The 24128-nt window shown below is 33.4% G+C and overlaps 2 protein-coding genes across 4 annotated transcripts; both read right to left on the reverse strand.

The window, feature by feature from the left end:
- Positions 1-523: 523 nt before the first annotated feature.
- LOC101265346 (reticulon-like protein B21) lies at positions 524-7542 on the reverse strand. Of its 2 annotated transcripts, XM_004242536.5 has the most exons (9): positions 3927-7542; positions 3592-3654; positions 3234-3336; positions 2991-3059; positions 2712-2859; positions 2529-2598; positions 1867-1932; positions 911-1033; positions 524-825 (listed from the first exon to the last, which is right to left on the reverse strand). In XM_004242536.5, exons 1-9 carry the CDS (start codon positions 5353-5355, stop codon positions 677-679), a joined length of 2220 nt encoding a protein of 739 aa, XP_004242584.2. In that variant the 5' UTR covers positions 5356-7542; the 3' UTR covers positions 524-676. The 2 variants fall into 2 exon arrangements, with proteins under 2 accessions (XP_004242584.2, XP_010323183.2); XM_010324881.4 differs by lacking the exon at positions 2991-3059.
- An 810-nt stretch (positions 7543-8352) lies between these two features.
- LOC101245267 (formin-like protein 18) lies at positions 8353-23056 on the reverse strand. 2 transcript variants are annotated; one of them, XM_004242935.5, is made up of 18 exons: positions 22678-23056; positions 19710-20410; positions 18642-18863; positions 16119-18550; positions 15886-16018; positions 14245-14316; positions 13101-13199; positions 12963-13004; positions 12756-12836; positions 12543-12593; positions 12343-12424; positions 11545-11639; positions 10410-10481; positions 10213-10329; positions 9660-9728; positions 9495-9561; positions 8864-9240; positions 8353-8631 (listed from the first exon to the last, which is right to left on the reverse strand). In XM_004242935.5, exons 1-17 carry the CDS (start codon positions 22748-22750, stop codon positions 9101-9103), a joined length of 4548 nt encoding a protein of 1515 aa, XP_004242983.2. In that variant the 5' UTR covers positions 22751-23056; the 3' UTR covers positions 8353-8631; positions 8864-9100. The 2 variants fall into 2 exon arrangements, with proteins under 2 accessions (XP_004242983.2, XP_019070438.2); XM_019214893.3 differs by lacking the exons at positions 8353-8631; positions 8864-9240; positions 9495-9561; positions 9660-9728; positions 10213-10329 and having other exon boundaries at positions 10411-10481; positions 17950-18550; positions 22678-23035.
- Between the last annotated feature and the right edge of the window lie 1072 nt (positions 23057-24128).

Genomic DNA, 24128 nt, shown 5'->3' on the forward strand with positions numbered 1-24128 from the left:
ATAAAGAGTAATTAGGCTATTTTTAAGTGACTATATACGAAAGTTTCCTATTATAAATATCAAAGTGGATACTATTACTCAATCTTGATTTCCATGTGGAAATCAAATTGTAGTTGAGCATGTGTTAAACTTGAAAATAACAAATTGAAAAAATTGAGTATGAAAAAAAATGCATTTGAAATTCATCTTTAAAAAAGAAAATGGAAAACTCAATTCAATATATAACTAAACCTTGTTTTTAAAAAAGAAAAGAAATTAAAAAGATAGACAAAAGGTAAATTATTTGTTTGGACGAAATTCAAAAAGGTATTTAATTTAACATAATTTTTTTCTTACATATCTGATAAATATATGTCGACCCTGGTCCCAATTAAATTCAAATTCAAATCAAAATATTTCCTCATGAAAACTCCCCACATAATAATATATGATTTGAATTTCTTTACCATATTTTGACAAATTTCTACACAATGGAATACTCAAAACCTAAAAATGATCAATATAACAACATTACACATGAAAATGAATTATAAAAGATTTTATTAGGCAATAAAAGCCACAAAACTCCAACAATTTTATTTACCAAGACAAACAACTATATACACAATAATAAGAAATTAAGATTTGTAATTCTATCTTTAAAATATTAATTAACTCTCTCTTTTTTTTTTCCTTTTTAAATTGTTTTCTTTTGCTTTTTTCTCTCAATTCTCTTTTGTCTTTCTTGCCAATAATCCTCTGATTTTGTAATTTCTTCTTCATCTATCCATCCTTCTTTCATCATTTTTTGTTGGTAATACCTAAATCCCACATATAACATAAAAACTGCAAAAAAAAAAATAAATTATAATCCGATATTTTGATACGAACAAAAATATTTTCTAGATAAATTAAAAATAAGTGAATTTACCTGCCCAAATTCTAGCAGAAATTGAAGATAAATTCCATATAAGTGTGAATATTGCAAATGCAACTGCTTTCTTGTGAGTACAACTTTCCCAAGCATCTCGAAAACGTCTAATCCAAAATGTACCTTTCATATTAAAATCATCAAACGATATTACGATATGGTGATAAGTATTTCAACGTCGTTAATCAAAATTTTCGTATTCAAAATCATGAAAATTGACTTACCTTAAAGTGTAAATATTTTCAATGAGAATTGAGAATACTAAAAATGTTGAGGGTAATAGTATATAAAGATTGAAATGGACCACTTTTGTGTATGAAAATAAAAAAATATATTTATTTATTTGCATTCATTAATGCAACAAAAATAATATTATCGTGACCCCATTTATAACAACCATTTAGTTGACATTTAATTCATAAAAATAGACGTTATATAGTTCATCCAAAGATGTCTACTACAATTTATTAAATATATATTAAGAATTAAAAAAAAAATTGGTAAAAAAATTATGATTATTATAAATAAATATTTGTTAAATCTTAATTTCTACTATTATGTCTACATTTTAAAAACTGTCTTTAGAGATACATACTTTTAAAAAAAAAAAAGTTACGACGAAATATTAAATATCGCTCGATTCTAAATCAAAAGTTTTATATTCAAATCATGAAATTTAATGATAAATGAAGCAAAACTTTTCAGCACTATTTTAAATTTATTCAAATCCTAAAATAAATTTACATACAAAATAATATCGTATAAAGAAATTAAGAGAGACATAATGTATTTTAATCCATTATAACAAGTAACTTTTTTGTTAAACCATTTTACCATTTAATATAGAATTTTCAATATATACCTAAATTTAATCGAGTTTCAAAGTAGATATCGGTAAAAAAAAATATGCTAAAAAAGAAATAAAATAAAAAGAGCATGGTGAATATAAATTTTACCATAGGCAGTTAACTGTGTGGAATAAGAAGAACAGACTTTTGGTACTATGAAAACTCCAAAAAAACCTATAAAAACAGACAAAAATAAAGTGTCAGCAACAATTATGTTAAGTGAAAAAAAGGTGAAAATAGAATGTTTCAGTTATTTGTTTCTGCTTGATTTACTGAAAAAATATGTACTTTCTTTTCCTTAAAAATATATACCAAATAAAAAATAATAATACAAATTTGGTGTAATCTCATAAATGAAATATATAAAAAAAAATATAAATAAATGTTATTTTCGTATAAAGATATTGCTTCTTATAGACATTAGCTCATAGTTTTCTAATTAAATAAAATCACCCATTTAAAAAGTTCATTTCATGAAATATGTTTTTTTTTTGGTATATCTAAGCTTATTAACAAAGATATCAAAGTAGGAAAAAAAAATCAAGAACATTAGTAGGAAGAATTACAAAAAATGGACCGACGAAATTAGAAATTTCATTAAATAATTCACAAATTTTTAAAATGTTAACTTTATAAATTTTTCGACGAATGGTGTTTAATAATTACCTCTTAAAACTCTTTTTGCTAATACCCAAAAAATATTTAAAAAGTTCATTTCTCTTTTTTATTTATTTATTTTTAATTCTTCCCAAAAAAAAAAAAAAACTCACCCAATTTTGACATCTTCCAAATAGTTATGGAACTGCCACATCTTGCAAAAATAAACAGTAGAACTGCCATCTGTAGAGGCAAAATTTTGTCAACTTTCTATTGAATATTTAAAAAATATTAAATGTCAATTATTTAATATTTAAAAATAAATAAAATACAAAAATGAATTTGTTTTTTTTTACCTTCATTGTAGTAGCAGGATCCCCAGAAAAAAGAGCTCTAATTTTCATGAGAAATTCATTTATATAAGGCAATATTAATTTCAATATCCACATTGCTTCTTCTTCCCCTAATACATATTCACTTGATTCACCTATATCATTTGCACCCCTAAAAAAAAATAGATCAAAAAAAAAATAATCGTTTTACATATCATAACAGTAAAGTTAATATCTCTTTCGTTGCGTGATAAATTGAATGATGAAAAATATATCACGTAAACTGAGACTGAATTTTTTTACCTAAGGGATCTAAATAGAAATATCGTAGCAAGGTAAACCAGCCCCAAATAGGAAATCACAGAAATGAAGCTGTAAAAAAAAAGAAAAAAAATCATTAATTTTACTTTTGACATTATTAGTATTAGTATTATTATTATTATTATTATTATTATTATTATTAATATTATTATTATTGTTATTGTTATTGCTATTTCAAGAATCAATAAAGAAATATTTTTTTACCAAGTGTAATTATCATATTACCTGATATTGAGATCTTTAGTATATGAAGAGGAAATAATGAAAAATGTTCCAATTCCAAAGATTAATGCTGATTTTGATGTATCTGTCCACATGACCAAATCAACTGAAAATCAAAAAATTACAAAACCAAAAAAAAGAAGAGAAAATTAGAATCAACATTTGTAGAATGATATTGAATTTAGAAAGGACAGTTCGTTATACTAAAGCTCTCGTTATATTGTATGAATCACAATAACATATTATATGTAATTTTATCATGCATTTCTGCAAGAAGCTATTTTCATAACTTAATTCACGTGACAGTGATTTTACCAGTTACGTTTTTTTGACATTGAATTCTAAAGGACAAGAAAATTACCCAAGCTTGCTAGTTTGCTATGTTGTCTTGGAATATTTCTCTGATATTCATCTGATACTGGAACTGAAAATGCAGCATAAGATTGTTAGGGAATCAATCGAGCTCTCGATATAAAGTTGTCTTTGTTATCCAAATCTAATTAAGATACTCATTATGTTGTTCAGACTCTCCAAACATATTGTTATATCCGTGTCAGATTTTCCAACAATGCATTACTTGTGAGGAATCTGACACGCCCCCATCGATATTTTCAAAAAGTACGAGCAACACATGAATACCAGACATCGAACGATAAACAAAACAGAAAAAAGAAGCATTCAAGAAAATGGATTTGCCTGGTTTAGTTCTTGATGGATTTGAATGATGATGAAGAGTTCTTGATTGGCCTGAAAATGAAGGAATAGACTGTTTCTTGATAATTGGAGAAATGGACATTTGTTTTTTCTCATTGTTACTTGTATGAACTTTTTTCTCTTCAACAATTACAATCTTTTTAGTTTTAATCTCTTTTGCTAAACTATTTTCCTTTTCAACTTCTTCTTCCAAAATCTTGAAATTTTCATTTTCAAGATTCAATTTTTCTTCACAATTTTCCTCAAGAACCTTATTTTTCTCAAAACTCTTGTTACATTTCTCTGTTTTTGTTTTCACAACTTGAAGTGAATTCTTCAAGTTCCCATTAAGACACATAGATTTCACTTTCCTTAAATCACAATTTTTTCCATCCATATTTTGTGCCTTATTTGCCTCTGATTTCACTTTCCTTAGTTGAATTTGATTCCACTCATTACCATTAACATTCTTCTTTAACTCATCAACAACCTTATTTTCTTCATTTTCATCACTTGATTCAACAAATACCATTTCAAGATTCTTCATTGACTCATCAAGAACATCAACAACCTTATTTTCTTCAACAAATACCATTTCAAGATTCTTCTTTGACTCATCAAGAACATCAACAACCTCATTTTCATCACTTGATTCAACAAATACCATTTCAAGATTCTTCTTTGACTCATTAACAACAACCTCATTTTCATCACTTGATTCACTAAATACCCTTTCAAGATTCCTTTTTGACTCATCACAAACATCAACAACCTTATTTTCTTCATTTCCATCACTTGATTCAACAAATACCCTTTCAAGATTCATTTTTGACTCATCAACAACAACTTTATTTTCTTCATTTCCATCACTTGATCCACTAAATACCCTTTCAAGATTCCTTTTTGAAACACCAACAACCTTATTTTCCTCAATTAGAACAATCTCTTGACATTTCTCTGATTTTGCTTTCATTGGTTGAAGTGAATTCCTCAAATTCCCATTAGGAGACACATTTTTCACCTTCTTTAACTCACACATTTTCTCATTTCCTTCCCTTTTCTTCTTGCTCTGAATTGGACTTTTCTTCATTGCACTAACACTCAATTCTTTACAAAGTTGAGATCTTTTTGTTGATATCTCAATTGGGTTCCCTTCAAAATTACTCTCAGATTTCCAATTTTTTCTCTTTCCACTCATAACAAAACAACCAACACCAAGATTAGTTTTTGACCCCATTTCCAACTTTTTTTCTTCTTCAACTTCATTTGTTTTCATCTCATCATTTTCAACTTGTGGGGTTTCTTCTTTTTCACTATACACATTCATTCCACCTTTGAATTCATCAAATCTCATTCTATTTTCCCACACACAACTTGCCACAACAACACCATTTCTTGAATTTTTTCCCCTTTTCTTGCTAACAACTTCCATTTTTTGTGTGTCTATTGGGGTGTGTGTGTGTGGTGGGGGGTGGGGGGGTGGGGTTATGTATTAATGTAGCTCAAAAGATGAAGAGGGGTGTGATGAAAGTTATGAATTAGTACATTGGGATCCCATAATACCAGAAAGAGAGAGAAGAGAAGAGTTTCTATTCATTTTTGCCTTTCTTTTGGATCTTCTTTTATTTGGTGATTTCATTTATCTTTATTTTCTTTCTCTTTTACTTATTTTGTTGTTTCATAAATAAGTGTTGTATATCAAAATTTGTCACAACATCAAGAAGAAGCCATTCAATTCAACTTGTTAATAGTACTACTAGTTTTTTTAGCATATAATTATGTTTTTTTAGCATATAATTATGTTTTTTGTTCATTTTTATAGTCACTATTAACATCAATTATCATTTTACAAATTATTTTTCAGGATTTAAGACTATATATAATCTTTTCACAAAAATTTAAAACACAAGAATATTAGTGTATTGTATAAAATTTAACCACCTAACAAGCATTTAAAAACTACTAACATTTATAAGTAATAAGGATAATTCATCAGCCTTCCGAAAGTGTTTTATCTTTAATATGAAACTCCTCGATGTAAAGTTAAATTTAATAGGATTCAAATAAAAAAATATAATATCAATTGAAAATAACTTTTTTTTTTAAAAAAAAAAGACTTTAAACTAACTTAATATATAACTCTTTAGTATGAGAAAATGATCTCGTATGACCAATTACGTCTAAGTGGTAGAAATTACTCTATAAAGATCTGTTTTACTTACTGATTTTAATATAATTTTTTTCCATTGATCATATTAGAGTAAATTCCTTTTTTTATTAAAGAATAATTTGGAAAAGGGTAAAAATAAAATAAAATGTAATGTGGGGAGTAATGATTAGTAGGTAATATGAGATGCTTTGGTAAATTTAGACACTCACTTTTATGTCAAAATTGGATCTCTCTGACTCTCTCTTTAACCAAGACTAAACTAAAGTCTACCTCCTCACATGCCATGCCCTTTTGTACTTTTTCCTACTTAAAAATGTTTTAAAAAAATATTTTTAAAAAAATTAAATTTTCTTTACATGCTATGTTTTGAGATTATAAAATTAAAGGATATTTTATTATATTATATATATAAAACGTAAAAAGTTAAATTATTTTCTTAAATTTTATGTCAAATCAAAATGTACTTCAAAAAGACATAATGCATATAGTAATGACTAATTTTCACTATTTAATTTTGATATTGATTCTATATCTTTTTTTCAAGACTCTCAAGTTAGTTTATGCGATATAATTTTAGCATTATACATGCACAATATGAGTTTTTGTTTTACTCTAGAAATAACTTCACCATTATTTACGAAATCACTATATCATATCTGCACTATTAATTGAGTCACCATATGAAAATAACCGTAGTTTACATAAGGAATTTTTACCCTAATGGTTAAACAAAAAAAAGTTATAATAATGATGAATTTTAGGGTGAAAAACAATTGCATTGGGGGGCAAATGATAATGTTTAGGGTGAAAAGTAGTCCATGAATTTGTGCATTATTGGCTCCTACATGGCTTAATTATTATTATGCATGATTATAATTATTAATAAATTAAATTATAATATCTTATATTTAAAACTCATGGCATATTTTCTAAAATTCTCAATCATCTCATGTTTCTTATAAGAGTTTTAACTTCAATGATGTAGTATAAATATTATTTTTACCATCATATTAAAATTCCATGTGTAGTATTTGATAAATTGTTTATATTATTAATATTGTAACTAACCTACACATGAAACATCATGTTTTCATTATCCAATTCATGAATTGCATCAAAATGAAGAATTCAAGAAAAGATATGCATTTCAAAGAAATTTTTTGATGTTTTAAAAACAAATAATTAATCATTTATTTCTCATGTTAAGATAATATCACATAAATTAAGAGAGATACTATTATTTATCGTTATATTTTCCCAAACACTATTCATAACTCCATTTTAAATGGAAGAAAAAAAGTGAAAGAATGTTGGGATGAATGGAGAAAGGAGTTTTTTTTTTTTATAAATAAATATATTTTTTAACTTTTTTATTTTTTATTTTTAAGCATGTGAAGTTAAAGCATAGGTGGATAAGGCTGCATTTGGATTGTGACCAAAAAAAAAAGAAGAAGAAAAAAGCAATGTTGTTGATATGTTATGTTTCACCAACATGTGTAATTAAAGGCATCTTCCTATTATTTTGTTTTGCTTTATGGTTGTTTGCAATTGCTTCACATTCAATTAATTATTTTTCTCTTTATCCCCACATGACCCTTCTTTGAGTTATTAGCAGAGTAAAGATGAGTGGTTTGATGTCAATTTCATAGTTATATATAATCAGATATTTCATAATCGAGCTTTAATAAAAATTTTGACTTTTACTGACTGATGTATACTTTTTATCAGAGAATTATATAGTGTATAGAAGTTAATGCTATCTAGTACTTATTACGTCCTACTTTGAGTTCTCGAATTGTTATACGAGAGGAAGAAACTACTATTATCGAACTCGAAGTTAGTAAAAAAAAGAAGAAATTCAAAGGTAAGATCACACATATACTACTTAACTAACATAATTGAGAGAGAAAATTTATACACATTCTTTATTTATGTTGTTGGCTCGAGACTTCCATTATTATTATAATTATTTTCTTATTTTATATTATATAGAATGGAGACTTGGAAGAGTGTGAAGAACTGTTTGGCTTTATAATTTTTAAGTTAAATATAAGAAGTTTATTATTTTATTTGCTTCCACTAAAAAAAAATATATTAGTTTCTTGGTGACTTTTTGAACTTTGCTCCACATGCTGTGCGTTGACGGCACGTGATATTGCAAAATCTCTGTTACATAAACATAAAAAGTTATTTAATTCAAATTTTGACTAATTTTTTTTTTATCGAGTTAAACAACGTCACGTAAAAATGAAACGAATCGAAGGAATGATTGTTTTAGTTATTAAAGCAAATGCAAATTCAACAACAAAACTATGAATGAACTGGGATAATAACCATGAAATAATACAGGGAATAAAAAATGACACTAACTGAAAGATTTAACAAAATGGACAACAAATTTCTATGTTATCATTTTTTTTAAAAAAAAATAATAAAAAAAAAACTTCTCAAAGAATTTCTACATTCTTTCTCCTTAAAAAAATATGTACGATAAGCCTACCGCCCCAAAGTAATTCCATCTGCATACTCTTTAAGATTCTGCAAGAAAGTTGAAATGAAATAAACAAGAAAAACAAAGAGTTTTAGAAAGGATCAGTAAACAGAAAAGGAGCAGCAAGTGACTATGTTGCTCGGACTCGTAAAAAAGTTGTTTGCACCCGTGTTATTCTTCAAAAAAGCATTAGTTTTGAAGTATCCGACATGCATCAGGGGCACGTTTTTTTAGAGTCTGAGCAACATAGGCGGCAACAGCATGCAGTTCTGGGATTACCTCTCATAAACAAGGATAGAAGTACTCTGTGGGTGGCATTGAACCTAAACCAACGGTATCCAGTTTTTCTGCAGAGATATGTGCATCGTTCTTTAAATCAGTCAGATAACGGATTTCTCGCTCCCCATGAATCTTCAATCTCAATGAAGCTTTGCCATGACAAAGAAAAGTTGCTTTCATGTTTTCAATGAAGACATGCTCATGCTCTTTTCATATAATACATTGTTTCAGACGGTGTCAAGTTTTCTCCGAATGACTCATCTTCTGCTTCTCCATTGCTTCCTTCTCTGCTTTCTTTCTCTCAAACTCCACCTGCTTCCGGTTTTCCTCTAGGGCTTGATTGAACATCCTTCGGAAGTTTAGTAACGTTGTGATAACTAGGGGAAAAAGAGGAATGATGTCAAGCTGGGCACCTCATTTATAGCTACAGGTCTAACTGTGCACATATGATTATACAAAATGCCTTGTTACTAGTTTCGAAAATGATCATACAAAATGCTTTGTTTAATTTGTACCCGTGTAGAATAGTAAACTCAAAAGATTTAGTGATATGAACAAACGCTACCACAAAGGCAAGGCACATAGAAAATCTGAAGCACATTTTATTGGATGATCACTTATCAAACATTACCTTGTTCAAATGGGCAACGAGCTGGATCTTCTCCAAAGTATAGAATCAATGTGTCAACATTTCTACCCTGTTGGAAAATAAAGAAGAAAAATATACCGTTAGGAGCATCTCAATGTCGTAAGACTCCAAATGACCACGAAAAATTCTGTTAGGAACAAGACCTACCACACCAGAATAAAGTTGAGCCAAGGACCTCACTTCACCTTCAGCATAACAGAGAAACTCCTTCAAAGCCTGGCAAACGGCAATTATACTAATCAATGAGAATATTCATAATCTACTTACTGATCTCTCTTGTTCTACCAGCACAACATGTGCAAATAAAATGTTTCAATCTCTTTGTTGATTCCATCGGCTATCCCAAGTAAAAAAAAAAAGAATAAGGAATAAGAAAAAAGTTAATAAGAGGAATCCCATTCCAGTGACAAGGATACATGAGTGCTTTTTTCCTCCTCGTCTTAATTAAGAATGATCAAAAAGGATAATGAAGTAACCAAGCTTAAGGATGACAAGAGATGAAGTGAAAAAGAAACAGAACTCCCATACTTGAAATGCGCTATCATCTAATGTGATCACTACTTAGGCGCTTCTCAGTGGTTGCCAAAATCACGCTTATTTATTTTCATTTTTGATTGAGTGGGTAGAGTCGCCCAGAAAGAGGAAGAGACAGAATCTGACGGTACACAGAAATCAGCATTATTCTGTAGTCATGACTTACCTTACGGAAATTCTCAGACACAGCTCCGTCGTTCTCAGACATGGACAGTTCTTGTACAACTTTCTCCAGTCCTTTGCTAATAGCTTGCATCTCCTCTGCAAGAAATTTCAGTTGTATCTACAGAAAATTTTTAATTAGACCATTGTCAGTCATATTTCTATAGTGAATTTTGAATTACTTGGACCAGATAATGTTACCTTTGCGCACGGTTCCAAGCTAGAAAGATCATTAGAAAAATCTAGCAGTTCGGGCAATTTGTCAGCAAGTACCTGGCAGAGAATTTCTTTAAGCATCTTGTAAAATATGCTGGTTGCTGACATAAGGTATACTCAAATTCAAATCATTTTCCCAAGTGAAAATCTTAAGTTACAAGTAGCAAAATACCAGCGCAACGAGGAGAAAATAGTGAATATAAAGATACGTAGTTGTTATGGTAACACTCTATAAAGAAAAGGTTTATACCGGTCAGCGCCTACGTGCTAGAGGATAATTTAACATCAATAGGATAAGAAATCTGGAAGTACCACAAGCGCCATGCAACTTATAGGATAGAGATAATTATATAGATTGATTTGATAAATGTAAGGAAGCTGATAACAACGTAAAAGCCAAGTTTTGTGATTTGATCTCATGTCGTGAGAAAAGATCCATTCGTGTGCATCAGTCATTGTTTATTTTGTTTTTTATTTTAAAATTAAGACTTCTATTCTTCCTTTCAGCTAAGCTTCTTATAATCAACTTATATACAGATTCAGAAACCCAAGTAAGAGACAATCCCTGATTTATCCAACGAACTTCAGACACTAATTCCTTTTTATCAACCTGACCAGTTAGGGTTGAGTTTATAACTTGTCTTTACTAACTTCAGATATAGACACTTTTAGCTAGATAAAAGCCAATACAAATTTCTTTTACAGATGATCCTGGGACACAATTGAAAAGGACCTGAGATGAGAAGGTGTAATCAACTGATCTGATTATGCAAATTCAGGTCACAGATAAGAGAAAATTTAACTCATGCTCAACATAGATGATCCCTTCCAAACGAGCAAATGTCCTTGAAAGCTGGCTTTAGCTTAATGTGCATATTACTAATCACTGACAAGCACCACAGATTTTTGCGTCAGAAATTATTTAAGAAATGCTATGACTCATTTATTTCAGAAGACGATCAGATCTGCCAAGAAATTGGGGACGGAGTGAACAAATTTTATCCTGCATTCTGTTCAAGATAGGAGGAAATATATGTGTAATAGAAAACACCAGCCCCAAAATATTAGTCAACCATATCATCATGCTTTCATCAAGAAGAGTGTCGATCAAAGACTGTACCTTGCAAAGATAATGCATGAGAGTCATCTTATTGTTCCGTGCACGTGTCTCTGTTAGTTTTAGGAGGCTATCTAACCTGAATCCAACAGCAGAACCTACAGAAATCATCAAGAAATTATTAGATGAGTCGAAGATAATTTCTCAAAGATCACTTTTTTGGTAAGAAATGCATTTATCATCTAAATGAAGCAGGGATTTTTCAATAATTTCAAGACCAGAAAAGCCAAAGGAGATGACAATTGCAGAGATATACCATTTCATCAGAAAATCTTTGAGCCATACCCAGTTGATTTATTTGACATGTTTTCCTTATCTAGAGTTTAAATTTCTATTGCTGAAGTTCTCAACTTGGAAATCTTTTGGTGGGATCAATTTTCGAAAAATTTCATGAAACGTAATTGGGTAAATCTCCATAAGAATTAGACCTATTCAATAACAGATATGCAGGCTGTGGTTTCCACCCTACAGGGATTTTTAAAAAGCAAGTTTAGATGGTCCTTAGCAGGAACAATATCAGTTAATCTTCTATACAGATCTGGACCTGATTATTTTTGTGGTAAGTGCTCCAGCATAGGTGAATGGCCTAAGCTAATAGGTTTAAGTGTTGCATGTGCATTTAATTTCTCAATTCCACACACCCCATAGATTGTGTAATTTCTTTTGTCATTTGTCAAACAGGTCACTCCTTTTCTTTTGGGTAGGGGAACACTTCAACTCACTCCCACAGAGAAAAATAAGACGCCATAATTAAGAAATCAATAGCAGATACGCTTGAAAATAAAAGAGATGTTTACCCACCTCTAGCAGTTCCCTGGTTCAAAGCATTTCCCAGAGAGAGAATTGTTTGCATAATCCTTTTCAATTTTGATGAACCTTTAATCTGATTACAACATCAAAGAGAAGATGATATTCAAGGACAGCATCAAGAAAGAAACCTCTTGTCTCATCTAAAAGTGGTAAAGCATTAAAGTTGGAAAGAATAAACAAAAGAAATGTGCCTGATCAGCTGCCGAATTTACAATATTCAGACTCTTCCTTAGCTCAGAAACCTGAAATTGAAAGAGAACAAATACGCTGTCAGTAAGCGAAACATTCCCAGTGCAACAAAAAGGCAGCAGAACCAGGCAAAGTGGAACCTATTAGCATAGAAATATTGCAGCTCAATCAGTAAAAGAATAAGACGAGGAGGTTGGCATCAGCCATCTTCTCACCTGAGATTCAAACTGAATCTTAAACGAAAAAACTCTCAGCTTGGACTCTGTTCGTGGTACTTGCATCAACTCTAACATAAACTGCAACAGCGAAGAGATCTTACAATTAGATGTTACTATATAAATGGTCCAATCAATTCCATACAAGGATAAAGTGGGTTAGTAAGCAAAATTAAGGAAAAAAAGGTTAGTTCACAATGAACAAACCTGTTCACATCGACCCAACTTCTCCTTCTCTCCTTTATAACCCTGAAGCAGAAATGCAACTAAACAAGGTTATTCACTGTGTTCCTATGTACATTTAATTATTAATTTTCCTTAATTCTATTCAATCAGATCTTTCACCTTAAGAGTTTCCATCTCCTCCTTAGTTGGGCAAAACTTGATCAGATTCTCCACCTGATCCACATCTAGTGCAGAATCTTCCAGTGCAAGCACCGAGCTCTGTTGAAATTGTTAAAAAGTGGTAGCTAACAATTAGAAGCAGAATCCAACTTTTAACAGAAAATAATCCACACAATTGACGTTATATTCATGAACCTTGGGCCTACCTCAACCCCAAAAGCTAGCTCATGCGGTAAGGATTGTCCAAAACCATATAAGGAGAACAATTACCCATCTACCACTAATATATAATTAATCTAAAGATGTGTTTGGGTGTAGGGACGTGTGTACATCATTCTTGGAAATAATCACATTTCAATGTAACTCAACTATATGCAGGATTATTGTCCACGGACCATCACAAAGAGAGATGACAGGAAGAGGTGGAGAATGTTAACAATGAGAACATCTAGCATGCAGAAAGTGCACAACCAGGACTAAAGTTTGTGATTACAAGATTCAACACGTACAAACACCCTGTCCCGGGATAGGTGACACTTGAATGGCTTTGCTTTCTTTAAATAACAGATTATACTTAAATCAGCAGGGATATGTACATTGGTTATACAATAAAGTAGAGTCTTAAGATACTAAAAGACATAAGTTTTTTACCGATACAATTAAGCAGACAGAGTCCAAATCAATAGTAAGTTCCCATTTAAGCATTATTTGAAAACTGAACATCTTGCAAACAACCTCTAACAAGGTCTACAATGTGATTGTTATTCATATTTCTGAGAGGAAGTTTAGTACAAAAGTGAGAAAACAGAAAGGGAGTGAACTATATAGATAAGCAGTCTAAGAACAATGGCACACAGTTCAGAATAATTGCTTATTAAGAACACAAAAATCAATCGAACACTGGAAGCTATAAAATATGGGACACATAACATGCTTTAACTATTTGAACTTGAATGTCAAATGAATCATTGTGATTACAGCACTACCCTACTGCAGGTATACAGGAGTGAATATATGATTACCCAAGATATATGACACAGATGAATACAAACAATTGGTACAATCAGCTGCATGTCAGATATATATATTCTAGAATAACCATATTATCCAAAAAGAAAGCCAATTGTATATGTACACAGCTTACCAGCATTTCATGCAGTGGTATTTTCACCTTAGAAAGCATGATTTCACAATTATAAGCTCGTCTGTGATCAACCTGCCAAAATAGAGTTCAGGTAAATGCTCTCTTAGAACATGAAAGAGCTGAAATAGTGCCACACTTCCATCTTTTCTCTGCAGCTATATGCGAGGAGAGAACAGGCAGTGTCTTCCACAGAGCTATATGAGTATCAGGTGGAAATGGATTCTATCAGATGTTACTCATGAATAGGTTTTCAGTGAATCCGTGACAAAGAAGCTTAGATAATCTGTGGAAACAAACTCGGGAAGCAGAAGTAAAAGATTTTGTCTGTCCAACCACCATGGTATTATATAACTGTAAAAGATCCCTATTCACAGGCCTAAGAGACAGAATTTATTAATTAGATTTTTTAAAATACAGAACAATGTAAATATTCTAAGAATAAAAGCAATAATTTCTTTATGACGTGATGTCTGGCCAACTTGCGCACCTCGACTACCGGATATCTGCTACCTCCCACAAGCACAGATACCAGGTGATGTTTTCTACCAAAGCTTAGAAATATTGGAAGAAATCACCTAGTGTGAATTTTGAACCTGAGACCTCATGGTTCTCCCCCAATTTCATCGACCACTAGGTTACACTCTTGGGTGCAGCAATAGCTGATATTTATTTATTTTTGACAAGGTAAAGCAATAGCTTATATTTTACTGACCCTCAATTAAACAAAAAGGCAGACTGGTGCACAAAACATCCAATCCTGCGTTCACGCAAAGTCGGGGAAAGGGCCGACTTCAATCATGAGTATAATATCTCTGTTGACCCTAGATTCAAAGAATGTGAATAAAGATTAAAATCCAATTACATGGCTGCCTCAGTACAGTGCACTGACTTATGCAGTTCCTTTTTTCCAACAACTTTCTTTTAAAGAAAAGGACCAACTGCCATAAGGTTTGGCATCCTCAATAGTGAAACTATTGTTCCTAGTGTCTTTAATTTTATGTTATTCAGAAATCAAGGGACGGTTCTGATTTCTGAATGAATAACACCATGCACATTTGACAGCTTTCAGATTTGACATTCTTGACAATCCAACCACGGTCCATTCTGGAATTAATATTTATATGTAAATTTAAGTATGATTTCTAAGTAATCAGCGCGACCTCCTATCTAAACATGCTATACATCAAGTGATATTACATTAAAAAGAAAAACAAAGATCACTGAGAGCAATGATGACTACAACATATCAGCACTGTGCCTCTCTCTTTACACACTCAGGTTTTCAGGAATTTCAGCCAAAGAATTTCATTCCAGAAACCCTTCTGAAAACAAAATTTTTTAAGCTGAAAACTAGCTGATCCAAAAAGGAACCACGTGAAAACACAGAATCGTGTCAAGAAAGAGGGAATGGGGAACAAGCTGCATTAAAGGAAGTAATTAAGTACAAGACCATGATCAGAAAGTGTACGTTAGAATTAGACTGTTCATAATATTTAAGATTCTGAGGTTTATGTCAAACCATGGAACACCTCTGCACCAGGAACATTGCAAATGACTTTATAAAGATAAAATGATTTAGGGAAATTTTTTATGAAAATCTACAAGGAACCTCAGATGTCATATAGTCATATAAGCAATTACCAGTTGCACTTTCTCCGGCTTCTGCCCCATTGAGGTCCCCGAATTCCTTTTCCCTCCTGAACTGCCTTGTCCTGAAGTTGGAACTGCAGCTGAAAAGAGGGATTCAAGCTCTGATATATCAATCTCTGGTGCCCTATCAAATAGAAATTGGAGGGGACATCAGAAGTGATATCTGGAAAGAATTTTAAGAAGATTGACTAATAGCTACTTTCACACTCATAGTTAGCACCTACTTGGGAGCATCACTACATTTTTGAGCCTCGGCCCACAAGCTTCCTGAGACTGCTCTAGATATTTTTAACCAATGCAAAGGCTTCAGTTTCTTTGATGACTGACTTCTTGAATTCATGGTACGAGACAATGGTCCTCGTCCCTTTAAGCCAGGTGGAGGAGCAGAAGGTGGGGGTGGAGATGGAGAAGTAGGGAGATTACTACCTTTGGATGCTGACTGTATCATACCAGAACCTGCTTTTAGATCCGGCTTAAGAGAAGGGACTGGAGGAGGGGGAGCAGAAGGGACACTTTGTCGAGAACCCAACGCAGGAGGAGGGGGAGCAGAAGGGACACTTTGTCTAGAACCCAACGCAGGAGGCGGAGGAGGTGGTGGCATTACAGATACATTTGCAGGCTTAGAAGCTTGAGAAGCAGGCAAAGGAGGGGGTGGAGGTGGAGCGGGTCCACCATTGAACGAGGAGTTCTCCTTCATAGATTGCACAGGAAGAGGTGGAGGCAGGGGTGGAGGTGGTGGCTCCCTAGTTAGGGGAACAACTTTTTCCTTCAAAGGTGGAGTAGGTGGAGGTGGAGGTGGAGGCGGTTCACTAATAGAGGCAGAATTTGGGCTCAATATTTGGGTTGTATTTAACTGGCATGGAGGTGGAGGAGGAGGTGGTGGTAGTGGCGGTGACTTATCTCTAAAAGCTGAACTTTCCTTCAAAGTTGGGACTGGTCCAAGTGGTTCACTAGTACAGACAGAATTCTTGCTCAATACTGGGGGTGTAGATAATGGGTATGAGTCTCGAGGAGGTGGAGGTGGAAGCGGAGGTGGTGGAAGTGATGGCACCCCTCTGAAAACTGAATGTTCCTTCAAAGGTGGGGTGGGAGGAGCAGGTGATTGAGGTGATCCACCAACAGAACCAGCATTCTCGTTCAATAGAGGGATTGGATGTTGTGAAGGTGGTGGTGGTGGCGGTGGTGGCGGTGGTGGTGGTGAAAAATTACTACTCTGGACGAACTGTTGTTCTAAAGGTTTGATAAAGGGAATGGCAGCTGCTGGAGAAGAGGAATTAGGAGGAGCTAGGGATGGAGGACAACTTTTAGAAGGATGAAGAGGTCGAGTAGGTTCCTTTTTAGCAGCTTCATCACCTAGCTGCTGCGCTGTCCGAGGAGGTGAAGTAGACTCCCCTTCATAAGCTGGCTGCTGCAGTGTCCGAGGAAGTAGAGGTGCATCAGATTGAGACATAGCAGGTCTATCATCCTTCAAGGAAACAATTGGAGAACATTGTGTTCTGGGTGGAGTAGCCTGAGATGCAGAAGATATAGTTCCAGTGACTAGTTTATCCTTCACGGGAGGAGTGTGTGGTGATGGTGCCAAGGGGGATGGAGATAGAGACAACCCAGTAAGATGAGGAGATGAAGCAGGTTCTCCTTTATGATCTGGCTTCTGTGCTGCAAGAGGAAGCAGATATGTATCAGGTTGAGACAAAGTAGGTTTTTCATCCTTCAAGGATGCAATTGGAGGACCTTGGGTTTTGGGTGGAGTAGCAGGAGATGCATAAGGTACAGGTTGAGACGAAGTAGGTTTTTCATCCTTCAAGGATGCAATTGGAGGACCTTGGGTTTTGGGTGGAGTAGCAGGAGATGCATAAGGTACAGTTCCAGTGACTAATTTATCCTTCATAGGAGGAGTGAGCGGTGCTGGTGTCACTGGTGTAGGAGATAGAACTAGTCCAATACCAATACCCTGATCCTTCCCAGGTATGGATGAGGATGAAGGTGAAGTTGGAATGCTGGTCTTAAAGGGTGGAGTCCTGATCTCAGGTAAGGAAGGAAGGTCATTCAGCTTACCATATTCTTGTACATGAGGATCCAACTTCTTTACAAGTGGGGGATGTTCCGACGTTGGAAGAATGTACAGGGACGGTTGTGATGACACAGAAGACGCACTAGATTCTGTACTAAGGTCAGCAGGAGAAGGTTTTGAAAGAGGAATTGACGGCTGCAGTTTTGACACCTTCATCTCACTTTTGGTCCCAACAAATTGAGCTTCAGCTTTCTGTTGGTCACTTTGTTGTACTTTGGAGGATGATTTGATGGATGACATAGACTGCTGCTCCAATATAAATGGTGATGAGCCCTTTGCATCATTGTCCACTGGTGCAGGTCCCTTCCTCTCTCCAGGAGTCTCCAAATTCACTTGATCGAGGAGCAAGCTAGTGTCTGTAGACAGGGGAGGAACGGATTCCAAATTTTCCTGAATTAAACCTGACGTGGTTATTTGTTGGAGCACATTACGAGCAGCACCAGCATTTGGACTTATCCAATCCACAGAGCTAAAGATTTCCTGAACTTTGGCAAATGCCTCCACTGGTAGGCCGTCCTTCTCCTCAAAACAGGACAAATCTACAGGAAGAACAGAAGCAGCAGTGTCCATCTCTGAGAAAAGAACCTTCATCCAGAGCACAACTTTCATAAATTACAACATGCTTCTAGCTGGAGAGTATCAACAAAAAAAATGCATTTTATACTAACAATAATACCTCTGCTCTGAAATCTTTTGGAAATTGATCTTTAGCATCCCATAAAGTGTCAAGTTCATCACGATTAAGAATCAAAATGTTTGACCTAATAAAAGCTGTGTTAAACATGGTCCTAAACATCATCTGTTCCCGCTCCAAATCATCGTGCAAGCAAATACATTCCAAAACAACATCGCCTTGAATATGGCAGTTGATATCAATCTTAACCAATTCACATTCGGCCTGAAATATTATAAGGAATGTTGAATCAATACTAGTCAGTTGGGTCCTAAGAGGGCATGCATAACAAGAATGGGAAAGATGGGGCGAGGGACAAAGACCAAGATATAACAGGTACATGCATTTTCAAGCATGTGAAATTAACAACCTATCAACTGAACTCCACTTGAGCAAAATCATAAGAATAATGGCATTAGAACAAAATGTCATAAGGTTCAAGTAGAACAACTTGTTAAATAGTCCAATTCACTCTAAATCAAACATCTCAATCCCAACAAAGGACCACCACTTGACGAATTAACAAGGTCATAGAGGAGGAAAAATCGTAAAATTGCTTCTTTGGGAAGATGAAAGAAGCGAGAGAACTGTAGAAAATTAAACATTAGGTAGTTGATCCACTCTAAGTTAAACATATTGATCTCATTGAAATACCATAAGTTGTACTATCATAAAAAAAGTTCCCCATATGTTCCTTGGTCTATTTCGAGACACTATTCATAAGTGTTTTTTCAACGATAAATGAATCTGTTAAGGCTATATGTCAGTCCTAGAAACAAGCAGGGGCGGAGCCACGTGCATTTCAGGGTTTCGTCAGGAAAAAATACCGTATATACAAGTAAAATGACACACAAAGTGATTAGATAATGTATTTTGGACAGCCTTGCCAAAATAGGTTGTTGTAGCCCAATGGTTTCAGACCCCTTAATGAGTTTCGGACCCCTTGAATGAGCTAGTGCTCGTGTGTTTGAATCTCACTAGCAAACAATTTGTTTCTCCTTTTAAAAAAAAGCTTTTGTTGTGCACTTTGGAAGTAACACATGATTTTAGTAGAGGAAAAAAACATATTACCTGCTTGTAATGCCTGACGACTTTATTCCTCTTTGGAGTTGAGAACAAAATTTTTGGCGCTCGATCAGAAACTAGAAAAGGGTCCTGTCCATAGATACGAAATATTGGCCGGCAACCACCCTCGCCATCAAAATTAGGTATAGCCCTAATAATGATGCAATCCAATGTGAGTGCTCTATCCAATGGGGGCCACTGCATGTTCACATTCCTCCTGGCTACATACTGTAAGTATCTTAGCTGAGAAGGAATTGGATTTAGTGGCTGCAGCAAGTACAAAAGCTCACGAGGAGCCTGCTTATAAATCATGTCTAAGGTCTTCTGCTCTCCAGTGTAATGTTTCCTGTATATCAATAATGCAGCCAACATAAATGCCAAAACTGGCCAACCACCCCGTTCACAGTGCATTAAAAGCACATTTTGTTGCCCAAGTGAGAGCCAACTTTCACCGGATCTTAGAAAATGGTGCATCACCTCCATTGAAAGCAAGGGACAACCCTCATAGTGCCGAGGGTAGTCCATTATTGTCAGATCATACTCAGACAGAATATTTGCCATCAGGCTCTGCGACACACCCTCACGAAAATTAAAAACTAATATTGATGCGTCAGGGTAATGATCCCGAAGTTGACTAATCACGCCTCCTGCATAGCCTTTGTAATTTTCTTCCTCCCAAACATCAGTGGTGAAACAGCAATCAAATACTACATTTAAAAAACAGAAGAAATTATTAGCAAAACTGTTGTACCACCAGGCATTAACATTTTCAAGTCACAAAATACTTTTGTGTTGATAAACAGAGATGACATGACTAAGCTGTAATAATCTCGGCCTCCTGCAATATGTCGAACTCTAAACATAAATATTTTGAAAAAGAAATTAACAGTGAGAAGCATTTTCTCTGCCACATTACTGTTCCGTGTTTTTTGTCCGTTTTCAAAGAGAGGAAATTTGGATTCTATTGTCAGAGTACTGATTGAAACACTTCAAGGAAGCATGCCAAGGTGTTTCTTGACAGTGTCCCTTTTAGTTTTAAAGGCATTGATTGAATAACATCACATTTTTGAGTTGTTGTCTTTATTAGATTCAGCATTTTCTCCATTCCTACCACCTTTTTCTGGGCCACGTAAGAGTAAGTTACCTAATTTACATGTACTCAAAACTTGATAAAATTGAAAAAACTACTGATTGAAGATTATCTAAAGCATCACTTCCTCAAGTATTTTTGCCTTTTTGTTCTACACATCGAAGTATGACTGATCAAAAATGTTCAACTCACAACTGCTGCAAAGCTAACCTTTTCTGCCGGGTGACATGGTTTTCCTTTCATCTAACCCTAATAGAGAACATGTCTTAGCCTAAAGAATCAGTTCAATCCTCTGCCTCTTAAGTGCCTGAGTCTTCCACTTCAGGCCTAAATACATTTATAATATTGAAGGCCTTATTCATTTATAATAGTCCAATTGAACATTTGTGCTGCCATTATGCATTAGAGTCTAGCACAACCAACCTTCGAGCTAAATGACCCATACTTTGAAAAAGCACTATTTTAGATTAAGTTGGTGGCAGAAACTAAGAAATTTCATTAAATATACTAAACAAAGCACAAGCAGGCTTTTAATTATACTATTCCCAAGTATTACACTAGAGTATTTTGCGTGAAAAAGACAAGCTGAATCCTCTGCCCATTAAGCAGCTTATGCCTCGACTCGGCGCAGCTCAGCTAGGCAGTTTGTATGGCAGTTTCTTCATTGCAAATAACTTGCATTTTGCTTCCGCTCACAATTCCAACTTAACATACCATATTACGATATTTTCTTATAATCAAGAAATCACTGAGGGCCAGCTGGCATACAGTTCAAAATATGTACTTCAAATTATCCAAAAGTAGCTAAAGTCTAGTCTTAATTTGTATTGAAGGCCTAAATACATTCCTCTTCAATTTCAATAATAATAAAGCTCCTTTCCGAATCCGAACAAGGAAATATATCTCCACTGGCCTCAAAGTAGCAACAAAAATGATTTCTTTTTTTCAATTTTCTATGTCTTAACAGAGAATAATCACTTCTTCTTTTTTGTGTTACCGTGACACCCAGGTTAACTTGCACACACTTTGAATAATTCCAGCGATACTTGTCACCTCCCACCATGATAACTATGGTGCCCGAGCCAACTTGTGCGCACCTTGATTAACTCGATAGCAAACCTGCTATCTCCGACCACCAGCATGTACCACGTGGACAAAACTTGTGCGCACTTTGACTAATTTCATGGGATACCTGTCACCTCCCACCAAGATAAACATGGTGCCCGAGCCAACTCGTGCACACCTCAAACAACTCTACGATATATGTGCCACCTCCCACCAACAACATGTACAAGGTGGATAAATTTTATACCCACTTTAACTAATTCCATGGAATACCTACCATCTCCCACCATGATAAACATGGTGCCCGAGCCAACTCGTGCACACCTCAACTAACTCTACGTCATACGTGCCACCTTCTTTCAGCAACATGTACCAGGTGGACAAAACTTAAGCGCACCTCAACTAATTATACGGAATACCTACCACCTACCACTTACCACCATGATAACCATGGTGCCCTTCTACGTGATACTAGTCGACTCCCACCAACAATATGTACCATGTGACTCTATCCACCAACGCTAAAAATAGACTAAAAGTAAATATTTTTGTCTCTGCAGCTGAGACCTCATATTGCTCAACCCACTTCTTTAACCACTAAACCACCCTCTTAAATACATAGAATAATCACTTCTTCACGTTTCCATTTCCCCATTATAATTACATATTTCACACATTGAAACATAAAGTATATACCAAAAAGAAAAAAAAACTCAAAAAAATCAAAACTTTTCTATTTACTCCAGCTCGATCTCAAATAAAAACAACAAAAATCCACAATTACAAAACCTCCATTAATTTAAAAAAACAGAAACATACCATAAACTCTCTCGCAGATCTCTAACAGTCCATCAGGTGGTTTCCTATAGAACAATTTCCGTAACAGTGCCATTTCCGCTTAATAATTCAAAAAAAAAAAAAAACACCTTCTTCCTTTCAAATTTCAAAAAAAAAAAAACTATCTATACATACAAATATATTTATTCATATATACAATATATGTGTATCTATACAATATACATATATATATCTATATATATATATTTTGAAAATGGAGAATTTTTGTTGAAGCTTTGAGAGATCGCTTAACGAATAAAGAGGAAGAAGAAGAAGAAGAAAAAGAATGGATTTTTGTAAGAAAAACGACGACGTGGAAGGCATTTAAGCAAGGCAACGTAGACTTTCGAAAAGGAAATTTTATTTTATTTATATGTTACTTCAATATATATCTCATATTGAAAATTTTGTCATTTAATGGGAAACTACCCTTCCTAGGGAAAAAAAAAAATTCACGTTTCTTTTTAGTTGTCATAATTTCTTTTTTGAAAATTATTTATAATTAAATATTTAAAAGTATATATTTGCTATCTTGATATGAAAAAAATAAAAAATAATATAATTTATAGTATTTTTTATTAAGGTTGTTCAAAACAGATTACTTGAATCGAAAAAGTTATTAAATTTTCGATAATAGTTATTCGTTTAACATTTTCGATAATGATTTTCATTTTTTTTATCATAATTCTTAATGGTTTGAGATTTTTTTTAGATTAACCGATAACATATTGAGAATTAAATAATTATATTTATATCATTTATTGATAAAGTTCTAGACTTAGAGTTTAATTTTATATTTTATTTTTTATTTTTATCAATAATAATTAGATACTAGGCATTTTTTACAAGTAAACAATTTCATTTTAAGACTGTATCAATGCACGTTATTTTCAATATAATAAATTAAACAAATCAATATAAAATAATTCCAAAATAAAGCATACTTTATGAGGAAAGAACCACTATCAAATTCGATACGTACTCTTTTAACATTTGTTTCCTTGTAAATCGATGTGAAACAATTTTGTTTGCATATAAATTTATATCGGATGGTGACGAGTAATGTTTCATTCAATTGATATTAAATTAAATTTTTATGAAATAAAATTACATGATTTAAAAGCAACTATATACAAAAATCACTAATACAATAATAACATTAATACCGTAAGAATTAATAATATATACTTCTCTCATAATTTTCTTCGAACTTTATTAATCACTCGATCATACCTCGTAAGACTTGTTATGGTAGGAAATGTACACAAAATTGTCATTTCTTTCTAGTTTCCTTTCCTAATGAGCTTTTCATGTGCTTGCATATCGATTAAAGGAAGTACAATCTTTTTTTAATTACTTCACGTAAAGTTCTAATGTTTGCAATATCATCTTTTTATAATTAGGAATGAAACAAAAATGATTTTATTTATTTT

This window comes from Solanum lycopersicum, chromosome 7 (assembly GCF_036512215.1).
Source record: "Solanum lycopersicum chromosome 7, SLM_r2.1".
NCBI classification, from domain to species: Eukaryota; Viridiplantae; Streptophyta; class Magnoliopsida; order Solanales; family Solanaceae; genus Solanum; species Solanum lycopersicum.

Excerpts from the sequence above, each read along its gene's own strand:
- LOC101265346 (XM_004242536.5), bottom strand. The coding sequence starts at position 5,355 with ATGGAAGTTGTTAGCAAGAAAAGGGGAAAAAATTCAAGAAATGGTGTT. Across the intron at positions 2,860-2,990 it reads TTTCTATTTAGATCCCTTAG|GGGTGCAAATGATATAGGTG; the intron begins GTAAAAAAATTC and ends ATTTTTTTTTAG. Across the intron at positions 1,933-2,528 it reads TTGGAAGATGTCAAAATTGG|GTTTTTTTGGAGTTTTCATA; the intron begins GTGAGTTTTTTT and ends CTGTTTTTATAG.
- LOC101245267 (XM_004242935.5), bottom strand. The coding sequence starts at position 22,750 with ATGGCACTGTTACGGAAATTGTTCTATAGGAAACCACCTGATGGACTG. Across the intron at positions 13,005-13,100 it reads AGGAGATGGAAACTCTTAAG|GGTTATAAAGGAGAGAAGGA; the intron begins GTGAAAGATCTG and ends TTTCTGCTTCAG. Across the intron at positions 12,425-12,542 it reads TAAATTCGGCAGCTGATCAG|ATTAAAGGTTCATCAAAATT; the intron begins GCACATTTCTTT and ends TGTTGTAATCAG.